Consider the following 16956-nt stretch of genomic DNA (forward strand, 5'->3'; position numbering starts at 1 on the left):
AGGACTGTGACTATTTGCATAATCTTTTTGTATAGCTTCTTGGACTCTGTTTAATATTATGAAATTACTGTGGAAATTGCTGTGTCTTGAAACACCTCTGTGAATCGAGCATTGATGACAGAACCTGTAGTAGATACACACCAGATTCAGGATAATGAAGAGTACTTCATTTTAATGGTTGTACTTGGGCCGGTTAATAAATATGATGAGGGTAGATTAAACCTAGAAGAAGCTACTTGTCTGCAGGGCTTGGGGTATAAAGAGTGTAAAATTCCTGAACAAAATTGACATAGGTGATAAAGCAGGAATATTTAAAAAGGACTCCTGGGGTGAGTCTGAGAGCCACACAGGGAGCATGTAGGACAGGGGTTCCCAACCTGGGGTACGTGTTCCCTCAGGGGGTATGAGAAGCTTGTCAAGGGGGTATGGGGAATATTTGGTAAATAACTAGATTATCCTAATGGAAATATTCCAAAAGTAGCAGTGTTAGTGAAAAAAGTTGTGGATTCTAGAGTCTAGAATTTATTTCCTTTCATATTGAATAGGGGCTACAGGAAGGTTTACTAAAAGCCAAGGTGGTCCAGATTTAGGTGCCATGGGGGCTGCCAACTGCCGGGCCCAGCCACGGGCTGGCTGGATCTAAGCACCATGCAGCCACCAATGGCCAGGCCCAGCCACCAGCTGGCCGGATCTAAGCACAGCAATCCCCCGGGAAGACGCCTGGGACCCTCTTGGAGGTCACAACCCATGGGTTGCACACCACTGCTCTAGAGTACAACTATATTAGTGACCCCGTTATATTTACTATGGGAGAAAGAGAACTGGTGAATGGGACTGTTACAACAGGGCTTGTTTAGCCATGCTTTGATAACTAGAGATGTGAATAGTTAACCACTAAGCATTATCCTTAACCAGGGCTCAACAATTAATGTAATCTACTCGCCTGTGGCGAGTAGATGACAAGCCGACACAGCCACGCAGCGCAGTCAGCGCATGCGCAGCATGCCAAACTGTGCAGCTGGTGAGTGGGGCTCGCTGCCGCTTGGCAAGCCCTGCCCTTAATGGTTCTGGTTAACTGGTGGGGGTTGGGGCCAGCACCCTCTTGGCCTTCATATTTAACCAATGAACCAATTAAATGGGATTTTACATCCCTATTGACAACACTTATCATTTTAACTATAAAAGGGACATCTGTGTAGTCCCTGAGCTTCTAACAGGTTATGAATGCAGTATTGTTGACCTGGTTATTGGGATGTTTACTGTGCAGCTGTGTTGGATTAGAAATAGAAGTGTTTCCTGTGTGAACGTCAGGCCAGTTTAATATCAGGCTGTTAAAAAAGCAAGCAGAAAAAAGTACAATAGCTTGACCTAGCCAGCCAGTCACCAGCCCTTAAGGGACAATGCAAGAGCCATTTGCTTTGATGTTTTACGTATGATGCCCTGCTGAGCTCACCTGGATAGTTTGTCAAAGGTGTGTGTCTGTTCAGACCTTGGAAACAGAACAAAGGGCCTGACTAGATTCAAAAGACATACTCCTTCAAGTGGGAAGAGGCAATTAAGGGAAACAGACTTACATTGAGACCCAGGGGTTAGACTTAAAGGTCCTCACACTTTCAGTTACTCTGTTTTCTCAAGGAGATGGTAAGCTTTTAGTTAACAGAAGAGGGCATTACTGTCTGCCTCAAATATGTATAAGATAATGGACTACACTCAAGTAAAAACTCCTGATACATTACCATACTCATCTCTTTCATCCTCCCCTATTCATCCTCACCATAAAATGAACAATTTTATGTTCAATAAACACTTTGCCCAAATCATGGGAGAACTGCTTTATACTAGGATGGCGCCTCAATATGCCAGCTTCTTTATGGGTCACCCTGAGGAAGAATTTTTTGACAAATGCACCACAGAATAGATTATGGATCTTTACAGACAATTGTACACTAGAAATCCATAGATCACTTTACTTTCAGAGATTTAGCAACCACCCTAAACACAGCAAGAAATCTACTATTTATAGTTAAGTACTAAGGTTGCCAACCCACCATGATTGATTTGGAGTCTCCTGGAATCAACATAGATCTCCCAATGACTATTGAAAATATTACAGGAGGTCAGACTAGGATATTTTAAGAAAATGACATTGCATCATAGTCAGAGAAAAATATCTCCTGGAGTAGCTTCTGTCAGAGTTGCCAAACCTGGGAAGTATTGAGATGACACAGAACATACTCTGAGGGAAAAGGCTGGGGTATGCTTCTTAGCACATTTAAACCTGCATTCACCAAACAAAGACACTTCATCTGAGAAGTAGATTGAGTGCCCTTTTCCATGATGCAATTGGAGGCCTACTGCAATTCCCGAGGGGAGGTGAATGAGGGGAAATACTAACTGTACCACTTCTAGTTAGGGATGTAAGCGACTAATCAACTATCTGATAAGCAAAAGCTTATCGGATAGTCGACACACTAGTCGATTAGTCGCTTCCTCCCTCCTCCTTGCTGCCTCTGTCAGAAAGAAGCAGCAAGGAGGGGGAAGAGGACGGGGTGCTGGGGAGAGCCAACTTAAAAATCGGTTCCCCCCCAGCTCTGTGGGAGGGGGCAGGAGCACAGCAACAGCATTTCAACTTTGAAATGTACAAGAGTCCCTGCTGGGGTTCTTGTACATTTCAAAGATTGAAATGCTACATGGAGCCCAGAGTCAGTGGGGGACTCCCAACTGGCCCCAGGCTTCAGGTGGTGTTTCAGTCTTTGAAATGCACAAGTCTCTCTGCTGGAGCTCTTGTACATTTCAAAGCAGAATGCTGTGTTAGTCCTTATCAACTAATCAAATAGTCAATGGAAATCCCATTGCCTTTTCGATTAATCAGAATTTAACATCCCTACTCCCTAGTTCTCACTTACCACACACAGTGAAACCCATGTGGTGTATCATAAATCAGATACAATACAAACTTAATAGGGTCCACAAACTAAAACAAGTCTTTCTTGAATCCCCTTTGGGCTTCAAATAATTTCCTAACCTTGCCAAGCTCCCCAAAGATCAAGGTGCAATAGACTGTGCCATAACATGCAAAACGTGTAGACCTACTTCCACTGGGATGATGGTCAGTAACCCCCCCCATAACTACCTTTCGAGATAGTGGAATCTGCATACATCCATCACAACATGTGCACAAATGCCCCATAACAATGTGAGTGAAACCAGACAATCACTACACTCGTGAATGAATCCACACAACAAAAAGTACAAGACTAGAGCATTAAATCACCAATGGGCCAACACTTTTCACAAAATGATCACTCCATACATCTTTATGATTCTGTATTTTTTTGGTTAGTCTCTAAAGTGACACAGGACTACTTGTTTTTAAAGTTATAGTCTAACATGGCTACCTTTCTGAGATTTAATAAAGAGACTTGATTAATGGTTTATTACAACAATCTGTAACCCATTAAAAACCCCATCCACCTTTTTTGTCCTTTGGCTACATAAATGTTCACAGGCCACTTCACTTTGAATGATCTCTTGGAATATGATTACTTAAAATGCTTATGCTAAACAATCTGTTCCGGCATGTGTTGAGTTGTGACACTTTCATTAAGTTGCTCAGATCTGAAAAAGAACTTTATGTAGCTCAAAAGCTTGTTGCTCTTTCACAAACAGAAGCTGGTCCAATAAAAACTGTAGATTTAAAACAGTGGTCCCCAACCTTTTAGGACTGCTAGGTGTCCAGGCGGGGGGCTGTGCATGAGGGGTGGGGCAGTGCATGGGCTGCGCATGCACCGTGCATCCGGGGGCGGGGCTGCACAGGCACCGCGCGTCTGGGGGCGGGGCCACGCATGTGCTGCATGTGCACTGAGTGCCTGGGGCCCAGGGCGTAACTTGGTGGGCGTACATAAGTGCCCTAGGTGACCAATGATTTAAAAAGTCTGAGAGGTAGCAGTGTTAGTCTAATTTAAAAAAAAGGTGGTGTTTCTGAAGATTGAGTTGTAGTTGATAATTAAGAAGGCTGCCTGATCAGTACAGGCAGTCCCCGGGTTACGTACAAGATAGGGACTGTAGGTTTGTTCTTAAGTTGAATTTGTATGTAAGTCGGAACTGGTACATATTGTAGCGGAAACTCTAGCCAAACATTTCTCCAGAGCTCAGTTTTATTCTCCCACACCTCACTTCCCTCAGTCCTTTATTCTCAAGCTGAGGTGTCTGCTGAGAAAAGCTGCTCCGCGTCTCCCTGGTCTGCTGGGGGGGGGGGCGCTAGCTTTGCATCTGCCTGGTCTGCTGGTGGGGCGGGGGGCGCTAGCTTCGCGTCTCCCTGGTCTGCTGGGGGGAAGCAGCTAGTGCGGGGTTGCTTCACCCCGTTTGTAAGTAGGGATCTGATGTAAGTCGGATCCATGTAACCCGGGGACTGCCTGTACATTCACCACTGGTCACAAACTCCCAAAGGAAAGAACTGCAAATAGTGAATGCATTTGGACCCGTTGAGTAAGCGTGGTTGATGTAGCCCCAGCTTGTGTGGGAGAACTGCATATCCATCCTGGGAAAAGTAAAGGCTTGAGACTTATCACTTGGTAGGATGCATTTATAGATACTAGGGAGGGATCAGAAGCGCAGCCTTGTAACTATGATTGTCACATCATCCTGCCCACCTTCCCAGAAAGAGGATGATGTGGTTTCAATGTGAGGTAGTTTTTATTGAACAAGTAACATCTGCTGTAGCTTCAGATTGCTGCAGCAATTGGGGTAAGCACTTCAAACTGCTAAGCTGACTTCTTAATTTATTTTGCTATCAATAGCAAATAAAGAACAGCTGTTTGTCTAATGCGTAGATTTTATAGTGGCTTTATTTCTGAAATGTTAACAAATCTGGAGGAGAGCTGAAACATTTTGCTTGCTGAAAGGCTAGTTTGTTCTGAGCCAGCCAGAAAAAAACATGGCATGTCAAGGTCACGTGTTAGGTGTTTAGCCATTGCAGTTGTTACTCAGATAGAATGGAGTGTTTCAACTCCCTAGCCTTGTAGCTGTACAAGATATCTTTGTAGTGTGACACAGAGTTCTGAAACTGTTGATTTGATTCAGTGAATGTCTCTGAATTTTTTTGATTGTTTTTCATTTATATGTCTTCCCTCTTCTCTTCAGCACCCTGATAGCAAAAACAAAACTTTTAGGAACTGTTTTTTAGATAGATCGTTTGTCTTTGAGATTACAGGCAGTCCCCGACTTACAAATGTGTTACGTTCCAAATACCTGATCGTAACTCAGTTTGGTCATAAGTTGGAAATACCCTTAAACGCGCTGTCTGTGCTGCTTGAAAAACTTGACGTATATGGTTCTCAACGTGAAAATATTATAATGGGGTTAATGGGAGGTTGGTCATAAGTATGGATGGTCGTAAGTCGGTGTGTTTGTAAGTCGGGGAGTGGCTGTATTAATAGACAAAGTCACAAGTTGCCATTTGCTTGGTGTTTGTATTGGATTTTAGTTTTACTGTATAAGATGACCTGCAGAGGTTTTTTTTATTGTTTTCTGATAGCCCTTAAATGCTACTATGTATGTTAAGTCCACCAAATTATTATCATGTGCAGCTTCTGCACAAGTGCAGACTATACTTTCTGGGGACCCATGCCCAACACTCCTTCTACCCCCCCCACCTTTAACTTCCCCCTTTAAAACTCAGCATGATCAGAGGCTCTGGAATGATCTGTGTTTACTTCTTAGGTAACAAGAAAATGACACAAGTTTCAGGGGGTAGCTGCGTAAGTTTGTAACTGGAAAAACTTAAAAAAAACAACGAATAGTCTAGCTCCTTAAAGTTAGCACCTTAAAGACTAACAAAACATGTAGATGATTATCTGTTCATTGTGTTAAGTTTTTTTTCAAGAAAATGACAATTTAGCAGTCAATTTAGTGGGTCTTCACTAAACCTGCTAAATCAACTCCTAGGGGGATTTATCACCATAGTGTTGATCCCACCGGTAATAAAGATACACCCTTGGCGTGCACATCACTAAGGGAAAAAGGGCTCTAGTTTTGACTAGGACTTTTGGGCATTGGTGTATACTTAAAAAAAAATTATGCCCTTCTCTCCCCTCCCCCTGCAAAAGAACAACTTTTCCCCCATTTGGTATACTAGTCCTCACACTAAAACTGGTGTCTGTGTTAAGTGTTAGCAATTCATTAAAAAAATTCCACCAAAATGTACAGCATCACGCTCCTAATGTCTCAGAGAGATAGCCACATTAGCCTGTAACTTTAAAAACAATGACTTGTGGCGCCGTAGTATCATGAGCTTTTGTGGGTAAAGCCCACTTCTGTAGATGAGAGGATCTGAAGTTCTCATGTGAAACTTTAACTTTGTAACTTCCTAAGATGAAGTGATAGACTGCTGATTATTGAGAAATGGGGAAGGGAATTTGGAAAAACTCATACTTATGAAAACACATCTCTGGTGAAAACCTCACCCTTTTATGTGGACACATTATGCTTATGGTTCAGGCCAACTATGATGATAAAAATGGTGGGTAAGCGTTGAATTCAGCATAGTGCATGGTAATTGTGAAAAACATTTAAAATTCTGATCTGCAGTGCAAGATCCTTGTTTGAATATCCAAGGCAGGAAGAAGTACACCAAGATTTCTGTATCTCGTGTTTGCTGTCTTTTAACCTTGAGAGAAGATAATCGTTAACATGGTCTACAAAATAAAACGGTTTTTCAGTCTTAAACTCTAAAAGTAAAAAGGAGTTTTCCACTATTGGTGCATCTCAGTATCAAGTTCTAGACTCCAGAAAAGGATTTTTTTGACTGAATTGCACACTTGCTGAGATGCAACCCATAATAAGCTGTATGCTTGGTCAGGTTTTGTAGTTTCAAAGAAAATGCTGTGGCAGTGCAATGCGTCAGCTCCAGCAGTGCTTGCAAATACTCACATCAACTTTTAATCAAAAAGGAGGAGAGCAAGGGAAGAGAGATTGAAGGGAGGGCTAACTAAATTTCTCCCTTCCAGCTCTCTATTCACTTATGAATGTAGCATAAATCTTCCTCTTGTAATTACCGGATGACTTGGGGTCAATAACTTTGCCAATAGGTAAGATGAAACGGATAAGGTAATAAAAGTGGTGTCTCATAAGTGTGGCTACAGAATACCATTTTTGTTGAATGAAGTATAAGGCCTTTAGTGTGCATTAAAGGGTATGTGAAGCTGCTTCACACATGGCCATTTCAGAAGTTGTAATGGGCCAATGAGCTGAACTGAAGAGAACTATTTATACTGCTCATGGTTGAGAACTACTTAGCACCAGAGGGCTCTAGAAACTGACCCAATGAAAAGTGAAATGATTTCAGGAATATAAACTCTTGTTAAATCCAACCTAAACAATGTCCACACATTTAGTAACAGATACAAAGTCTCAGAACAAATCAGTTGTCAAACAATTAAATGTTGTCATGTTCATTTTGAGAACTCACTGGATACATCATTGTCTGAAATAAAGACTGGAGTGGAATAAATTTTGTTTGCATCCTTTGTAAAGCTATTGAAACAAATAGCAGAGAAACTCTGCCACTGATTTTTCACCTCTGTGCATGCCAGATGGTAAAGTATTTTTTCAATATCCTAGAAGAATTTTAAATGAAATTATCATTCTTTGTTTTCAACACTGAACAGTTGAAATATTAAATTGTCTAATATGAAGCACTTGTGCCAAACCTCATTTGTGTACTTATACAGAAGGCTGATGTTTTTAAAGCCAATCAAGGGACTGGTATGCTAGAAAAGCAGTGGAAACTATATAGGAAACTAAATATTGCAAGTTGATATAGATGTAAGCTGTAATAAACAAGACTAAAAAAATTGTACAACTATTCCTCTAAACAAAATGAATGGCTTGTGGGCTTCATTGTAATGAACGTAGACTAGCCTGTTAAGTTGGCTTTATATTTTAACAATTGTTTGATTGCCTTTATCTGAAAGCTATCAAATACTATGAATGATAAAGAAATTTCTATTAAAATAAATTACCATTTCTGTCTTTACACATATTTTGATAAACTGTAACTGGCCTCTGCTTCTGAAGGGATCCCATTTAAGATAAAGTTTTCTTTCCATTGTTGCCCTCTTTGTTCTGTTTAATTACACAAACTGTAAATTCAGTAAAGGGGAGAACAGAATGGTGACATGGCATTTTCTGTTGCTGGATGTAAGGGATCTTGTGAGAGGGCAGTTGATATCTAAAGGCACTGGCATTCAGTATGCATTTTTCTTTCATTAACTTTCTCTCAAAATCCTGTTTGCCACTGGAGGTGTAAAATAAGAGTAGTGATGTTTACTGCTGGTATCACTGCTTTATGGGTTGAGATTTTTCATTGGGTTTAATTACACCGCCCCAGTTTCTGAGACGTGAGGCTGCCTAGTAGCTAGTTGTCTGCACTGTTTGATTCAAGAAACCTTAGTTTTGATTCATGGTCCTGATGATGGGAGGAGGGCGAATGAGAACAGCCACGCTGGAGCAGCCACTGCCTGCAGTGGGGGCCACTCTAGCACAAATCCAGTAGACAAGAAGTCCCCTCACCAACCCTTCTTTAATCAGTTAAACATAATTTCAGCACTGTGTTTTGCTGTTTAATGCAGGGGTGGGGACCTCAGGCCCTCAGGTTGCCTGGATCCAGCCCCTTAGGCTCAGGCCCTCCTCCCCCATCCCCAGCATTGGGGATCCTGCACTTATTGCGGGACTGAAGCACACAAAATCTACTAGCCTGGGCCCCTCTAGGCTCTGGTGTGAGAATGGAATGTGGAGAGTGGCTTTCTCCTTCTCAGTTGTGAGCCATGTCAGTGAGAGTTGTGGGATTTTTTTTTGGCTTCTCACTTGTGTGGGGCCCCCAAATGATTTTTCTATGGGTCAGTGACCTCCGACCCAAAAAAGCTTCCCCATCCTTGGTTTAATCAGTTGAACGGGATTTTACATCCCTAGTAAGCGATCTCTGCAGTCTCACCATGTTAGGTTTGCTAATGAGATTCTTTACTAACGGGTCAACATATTATCTGGCTGAGCACAAAGTAGGTCTATGTACTACTGAGGATATAAAGGCTGTTCACTTTCCCCCAGAAGGAGGGAAAGAATTGCTTGGACTGCCTGTTGTGGCTTGTATTATGGGACATGCTTTCCACACGTTGTGTTTGCGGAGTGTGGAAATGGTTGCATAGCTGAATAGTGTGGTATTCCTGGAATTGTTCTGTAAGTAAATATCTATGGAGCTGTCTGTGCCAGTCTAAAGGTCTGGATGTTTGGATTGTTGTGTAGACAAGAATGTGCTCATTGTAAAGCAGACACATAGAATGTTATAGAACAGTGCTTGCTGTGTCTCTGTTTTGGCATGCTATAGCAGCCTCTGTTGTAAGCACTTGCCCTTAAATCAGCTAGAAAGGGATATCTGATTGCAGAGCAGTTATTAAAATCAGCAATGGTCCTTCAAAACTGGATGTTCAGAGTATGGTCTTCAGTCATAGAGAAAATGTTTGGGTTGTTCTTTGCTAATGGTAGAGAAGAGTTTAGAGGAGTATTACATTTATTTGTGGATTTGGTAGTGACCTCATAACATTAGCTATTGAGTATAAATGCTTTATCCACTGTTTCCTGATACAATCAGTGAGTTTGAGAGAATTTTCAGGGCATCTGCTAGCCTAGTGAAGAATCCTTTAAAATCCTACCTTCCAGAATGCATGTTAAATTGCAGATGGTAGCAAAAGAATCTCACTAAGCATTGAACTTCACCAGAAAAGCTTGTGGTGGTTTCCAGAGCAGTGTTTGTACACATAAATTTAGCACTGGAAATGAGCAGGACAATGATGATTTTAATTTGGTATGCAGCTGAACAATCAACTATAACAGCCACTTACCATTGTTCAGCAGCTAGTTTTTGAATGAAAGCAGGAACCAGGAAAGAACTAGCTTTTCCACTCTGATCTGCACTGTGACTAATCCAACAGTGATTTTTTTAATGGGCATTTTAAGTCAAGGAATAACTTATATTTTGAGACCAAACTTCTGTTCCATGTGAGTTGCATGTATAACCCTCCATTGCTGTCCTGCCTGCTAAGCGTTTAGTTACTGTGACTGACATTCTTGATAAATGTTCGTTGAACATTCTGGGATGAACTTCACTGCATTAAGTAGACTATTTCTCTTAAGCTTCCTTTTCCTTTTCCTGGTTGTATCCTTTTTGAAAAAAAATGTGTAACACAACTTTGTTCGTCATTTTAGTGATATGGCAACAGCTGTCATCTGGTTAATATTTACATATAGATGCACAGTAATCTGTCTCCTGCCCTTGCTAAATTGGTGGTTCTTCGAGTGATTGTTCATGTTCATTCCAATTAGGTGTGTGCGTGCCGCGTGCACATATCTCGGAGCTTTTTTCCCCTCAGCAATACCCATAGGGCCAGCAGGGAGCCCCCTGGAGTGGCGCCAGTATAATAGCGCATATAAACTCCTGCTGGCCCCTCCACTTCCTCAGTTCCTTCTTCCTGCCCGTGCAGCAGTTGGAGCATTAGACTCTTAGTCTTCCCTTAGCTTATTGTTCTTCGTAATCGTGTTTAGTTTAGTGTTAGTCTGTAAATAGTTAGCCTAAAGAAGGGCTTTGCCTCTTCTCGCTCCTCTCCCCGGCTTGGGAGGGGATGCCAGGACTGCAGGGCTTCAAACCCTGCGAGTCTTGCCTCAAGCCTATGCCCTGTGGAGACCCTCACATCTCTTGCTTACAGTGTTTAGGCGAGGCACATTGCACCCAGACCTGCAGGATCTGCAGAGCCTTTAAGCCACGGCAGAGGCGAGACAGACTCATGTCTAAAGAGGGTACTAATGGAGTCCTCTCTCCACCCCTGGCACCGGAGGGCAGCCACTCCGTGCACAGTGCCCCCCAGTTGGCACAGGAGACTTCCTCGGCACCGGTGAAGGCTAAAGTTAAGTCTTCCCGCCATCGCTCGCAATCCCCCTCTCACAGGGTAGCTATCTGGTTAATATTTACATACAGATGCACAGTAATCTGTCTCCTGCCCTGGCTAAATTGGATTTTCATTTAGATGGCTGTTCCAAATATAAATGTGTTTGCAGATGTCTGGAATTTTGAATCCTGGCCTATAAGATATGTAGATTATAAAATGACTTGCAGTACAATTGCCCCATTTGCTGCAGATCTTTATTCTGGGCTAGATTACATTATCAGAAACTGCGGTTTGAAGGAGTCAAGGCTTTTAATCCATTAGCAAACTGAACAACGTTTGGGATGTCACATTTTAGGAAGCTTTTGTCTACTCAGGCATGAATAATATTCTTGGACATTCCATGTCTCCAGGCTATATGAAAAAGAGAAATGCTAGTATCGCACCTTATTAAGCTGTTTAGTCCTAGTAGAACACTTATAGACTGTAATATGATGTTCTGTAATATAATGGGGCAATTTCTTACTAGACTTTGGCCTGGTATGTATTTAAAACGAGTACACATACCTGGCATTGCTTGGGTCCTTAACTGTGGTAAGATTTTTTTTTTTAATAAGAAAAATTTATAAAATGTATTTAATGATTGTATAGGACAGTAGTTCCCAAATAGTGCTCTGCAGAACCCCGGGGTTCCATGAAGTGAAAGTAAGGGTTCTGCAAGAGCCCCGTCACTCTGAGCTGGTCTTAGGGGTTGGCCATTTTTTTTGTAGAGGGTTCAGTGGTCAAATAAAATGGGAAACACTGGTAAAGGTCAAAGGGTAGGGTTGTGTGGTCAGGGAGTTGGGAGGGAGTGCAGAAGTCAGATCAGGGATTTTTATAATAAACAGTAAATCCAGTCCATAATTTTTGGAGTCTAGTAGAATAATGAATTTATGCTCCTAGGCTAAAATTTTAAAAGTGTTTCCTTTGAGAAGACAATTGAAAGTTCAAGTACAAAATGATTGCTTTGTGAAAAGTGTTAACTGTGTACATGGTTAACTGATGAGCCTGGACCTGTCTGTTAACGTGCTGGGTTATATGCAGAACTCTCTTCCTTCCCCCAGCCTCTCTATCAGAGGCTGCAGTGAGGAGAGGAAGCAGGCAGGAGCCAGTGCTTGAAAGGAGCCATCTTTTAAACTGGATTCTGCATGTACCAGCTCCCATGGAGCCGCCTGCTCCTCCTGAGGGTAGACGGGAGCCAGTGCTTAAGAACTGGCTCCCTGCATACACTGGCTGCAGCTCCTGGGGAGCCTTCTCTCTTCCCACTGCACGTAATTGTGTAACTGCTGAAATTGAATAAACACATTTTTAACATACCTAACTGCCAGTTGCTTTTCTGCCACCAGTATGGTTCCTATTCTTTTTTTTTGGTGGCTGCAGTAATGGGGTAAGCATGGCGCACAGATCTAGGAATGTGGCCGTGTACAGCCAGTCCCCGGGTTACGTGCAAGATAGGGACCGTAGGTTTGTTCTTCAGTTGAATTTGTATGTAAGTTGGAACTGGCGTCCAGATTCAGCCGCTGTTGAAACTGACTAGCAGCGGCTGAATCGGACACACCTGGGGCAGAGCAGCTGGGTTGGTCCCGCAACGCCGCTCCTCGGCGCTACTGGACCAACCCGGCAGCCCCCCAGCTGCTCTACCCCAGGCGTCGGCGAGAAAAACCTGGTCTGCTGGGGGGGGGGGGGGTGCACTAGCTGCGCCTCCCCCCCCCCCCCAGCAGACCAGGGAGGCACAGAGCGGCTTTTCTCGCCACGGAGGACTTGGGCGGCGGGACCGCCGAGATGCGCCGCGGTCCAGCCATCTGCGTCCTCCGCGGCGAGAAAAGCCGCTCCGTGTCTCCCTGGTCTGCTGGGGGGGGGGGGCGCTAGCTCCGCATCTCCCTGGTCTTCTGTGGGGAAGCGCCCCCCCGCACTGCCGGAGGCAGCGACAGTGGGGAAGGCACCCCACACTAGCAGGGGCCCCCTCCCTGTTCGTATCTAGGGGTCCGACTTAACTGACGTAACCCGGGGACTGCCTGTACATCCAAAAGTTCTGCAGCGATTGCTCATTATCTGAAGCCTGCATTACAGTGAAGTCCCACCAATCAGTGTTTTGTTTCTAAGATCCAGAAGCAGTGCTCCACTGTCTGCAGTTGTTACATGAACACCTCCAGTAATCTTGAATTGATTCTTGCTGTGTTCCATGGCCATCTGTCATACGAGAAATGGTCATGTACCCCGTTGATTCAGTTCTCCTTACAGCTCTGCAGATGGAAAATCAGGTGTTCTGTGCTTGTGATGCTTATCACAGTAATGCAGAGATGTATAGGCTACATGATTCTGTTAGAGATGGCAAACAATGAGGAAGGACATGCAGTTTCACGAGATTTTTACAGAATGAACAAATATCACAGGATATAGATTACAACAATGTTCCTTCTAATGTTTTCCCTCTGTGTGTGAAATAAATTTTGCTACATGCACTGAGGCATATGCAGATGTGCACCACCAATAGCAATATGCTGTTGGCTGTGGTGTTCTGGTAATCAGTGGGACATCCTTTGAATCTCTTCTTGGTGGCTGCCTAAGTGCACAGCTTGCAGGGAGAACACTGGATGACACTAGGGATGTTACACTACATTTAATCAGCTAATTGAGTAGTCGATGGAATTTCTGGTGATTACTCGATTAGTTGATAAGGGGGGAAACTGCAGCTCTGCAGTGGGGTAAGCTCACAGCCTTGAAGCAACCAGGCTCTTAATACATTTAAAAAGCACAGGTGCAGCATCTGAGACTGGGTGCAAGCCGGGACAGCTGATTCCCAGCTCGTGCTCATTCTCACCCATTGCTCCTCTGTCCTTTAAATGTATAAAGAGCCTGGCTTTTTTATAAAAAGCAGAGGCACAGTGTCTGGGAGCGCTGCCACAGTTCTTGTTGTCTTCAGAAGCCTTTATAGTTAGTCTAATATATATCTACTACATATTTGAGCGAGTTTGTTTGTTGAAGAACTTGGTAAGAGCTAGAACCAGCAACTTCGGTATAGAGCTGCTTCTTACCATAACTTAAAGCAAGATAAGCCCAGAAAATCGGCTGTGCCTAGAATGGGATTGCGTCTGTCTGTCTGTCTGTCTATCATCTAAAAAAATTTCCTGCAGAATGACATCACCACGTTGGTGTCATCATACTGGGGTGGAGGGTAGGTGACAGTGAGAGAGAATTCCCTCAATAATGCTGCAATCCTGGGGAAAGAGGAGGTGGCAAGGCAGACCCCTGGCTTAGTTCGGGATGGCCCGCTACAGTGAGCTGGAGTGCGGGGTGCCCCGCTCCTGGGGGAGAAGAAGGAGCTTGAAGTGCTGCAGAGAGTAGGGGAAAGCCCGCCTGGTTGCAGCCCACAATATCAGCAGGCACAGTGTGGAAAAGCCCTGGGCATGGGGCAGCAGCCACACCACAAAGGACTCTGTGCGCCACCCGCCTCCCTCCTAGGTGAAGCTGCAGTTCAGGGAGCCCCAAAGGTAGCATGGTCAGCGGCGGTGGGATGTGGCGAGCTCCCCACTTGCCCTGCTGGTGGCTTCCTTTTTCATGCCCCTTGACTCAGCCCCACTTCCCCCCTTCCCACCTCCCGCAGCAGGGAGTCCATATTAGCTCTCTAGTTTTGCCCCCCAAGCCAAGACCCCACACTCCCATTCCCTTCACTCACCACCCTTCTAAGCAGCAGGAAAAGCCTCCTTGAAGCGCATCCTTGCTCAGTTGTTCCCCTAGCTAGGGGAGGGGAAACAGAAGCGGCAGCTTATGGGGAGTCTTGCAGGTTGGGGGAGGTGAGGCTGGGGCACCAGCACTGGCTTTCTGCAGGGGAGGGGAGAAAGCCCCGAGGCTCCCTTTACACTGCTGCGTCCCTTCCCCCTCTCCAGACTGAGGGAACAGCAGTGCACGGATGTGCTTCAAGGAGGCTTTTCCCTTTGCTTGGCAGGGCAGTGTGTGTGGAGGGTGGGGGTGCAGAGACTTGGTTGGGTGGGAACTAGGCTGGAGGATTGGTGCAGCCCAGCCCCCTCAGTCACTGCTCTGCTGAGACCCCACACTCCTGGGCTTCTCTCATAAGCCTTCCTCTGAGACCCTGCACCTCCAACTCACATGCTCACCACGTTGCCAAGAGCTTGCACCACCAGCCCCCTCGTGCACTCCTCCTACCAAGGCCACCAAGACTCCCAGCCTGCACCCGTCTCCTTGGCCAGACACCTACCCCCAGAGAGAGGGGGTTGGTGAGTGTAGTGAGCAGCAGACGCAGCCCCCTAGTCTAACCCAACATAAGAGACAGAATCACCTTGCAGGTGAAAGAGGCTGGTGGAGGGGGGCTATCCTCCCCCACCCATTGGGACTGCCTCAGCCCTGAGCCTCCTGCCTCCCCAATACCTGTTAGGAGGATATGGGGCTCTGGTTCATATGGGAACATTGCTGGCTGTTCCCCTTCATCAGGAGTGAGGGGGAGATACACAAGTGGCTGTGTTATTCACTCTGGCTGGGGAGCCAGGGGGCATATCCACCCCAGATCAGTAATTCAAATAAAACATGTAAGTTTTTCATTTTATCTTCCAAATAACAAACATTGAGTTAAAGACTCAAGTAATGCTAGGAAAATTTTGTCTTTGGCTGGCATGTCGTTCCCAAGAGAATGAACCAAAGACCCCAGGCAAAAAAGGAACTTCTGTGGCTTGGAGGGTTAGCTGGAATAAGAACAGTTTTAGGGTAAATTTGTAATAGGTGTTAGAATTAGCTATATGTATTTTTTTTTGTTACTTTAAATTGTTAATTTGCTTTGCTCTGCTTGTTTTCACTTGCAACCATCTAAATCCTATTGTTTGTACTTAAGAAAATCGTTTTTATTTACTATCAAGCCCAATGTAAATAATTATTACCTGGAGGAGCAATCAGTGTGTACATCCTCCTTTCATTGTTAAAGGGGGCTTTCCTGAAGGGTTTATTTGGATTTCTGATCTCATCTGGGGAGTGGTTTTCCTGGAAGCTGGGCCCAAAACTGTTTTTTCCTGGGACCTGGCGGGAGTGGGGGCAGCAGTGATCTAAACTCGGAGCCTTGGCTGGGGGAGACCAACTGGGTTGGCCCAGCAGGACAGGGTGTGAGAAGCCCCAGAGAGCAAGGACGTGAGTATCAGTGGCTTGTCAGCTCTCTGGGAAGTACCCCCAAGGAGTCATCTGTGACTGCACGCTATCACAGTTTCATCTCACATGCCTGGTTCCAATAGATAAAGCTAAAGAATTTCCTGCTTTCAAGCTTTGGCAGAAGATTGTGTGGATGTGTGGGTTGAGTTTGGCACAAGTTTTAAAAAGTGATATTTGATCACTATTTGAATGCTCCAGATAATTTGAGAGTCTGTCATTGAATATCATAAGCTAATTAGTCAGCTAATTTTTAGCTAATTTTTAAGTGTTTTCTTATTTGTCAGTGACATTCTGGGGATCTGCTGACTTGTCATTCAGTGCCATATTTGTTTTAACATAAGGCAAAGAGTTATCAAATGACAGCCAAGAGGTGATGCTCTGTGGTAACACATTTTGTCTTTCTCTCCCCCATTTTAGGGCGTATTCCCTTGTGGATTCCAGTCAAGTGTCTACGTTCCTGATTTCCATTCTTCTTATAGTCTATGGCAGCTTCAGGTAAGAATATTTTCTAAAGCCTCTATTTATATTTCAGATGAAAACTGCATCACGAAGAGTGTTGCATTCAGCACATTAGTCATCTTAGTACATGCTTGCTTCAAGGTAGAAACAACGCTTATCACTTAGCGTTAGACCTGTCTACAAGAGGCAACAAAGAACTAATTAATACTTAATGGTCTGACATGTACATGTGTTCATTGTTTCTCTTTCTCAGACTAATACTTGTAAATGGATTTTAAACTTTTGTTTCTGAGACTGCTATAAAGAAAAGGAAAAAAATGAAAGGACCTAGCATATTTGGAAGATCAATTTCTAAAATATGTAACTATGTGAA

At 44.1% G+C, this 16956-nt stretch overlaps 1 protein-coding gene across 2 annotated transcripts in view; it reads left to right on the forward strand.

Annotated features, from left to right (window-relative positions):
* SPPL3 (signal peptide peptidase like 3) overlaps positions 1–16956 on the forward strand; it is a 112041-nt gene that overhangs the window by 41204 nt on the left and 53881 nt on the right. The window contains exon 2 of one of the 2 annotated variants that reach the window (XM_075898071.2): positions 16542–16619. In XM_075898071.2, the coding sequence (XP_075754186.1) occupies positions 16542–16619 (78 nt within the window). Of the gene's footprint in view, positions 1–16482; positions 16620–16956 lie in introns of those variants that run through there. The other variant, XM_006114751.5, reaches the window with a different exon arrangement.

Source organism: Pelodiscus sinensis, chromosome Z, assembly GCF_052426305.1.
Source record: "Pelodiscus sinensis isolate ZL-2025 chromosome Z, ASM5242630v1, whole genome shotgun sequence".
Classification (NCBI taxonomy): Eukaryota; Metazoa; Chordata; order Testudines; family Trionychidae; genus Pelodiscus; species Pelodiscus sinensis.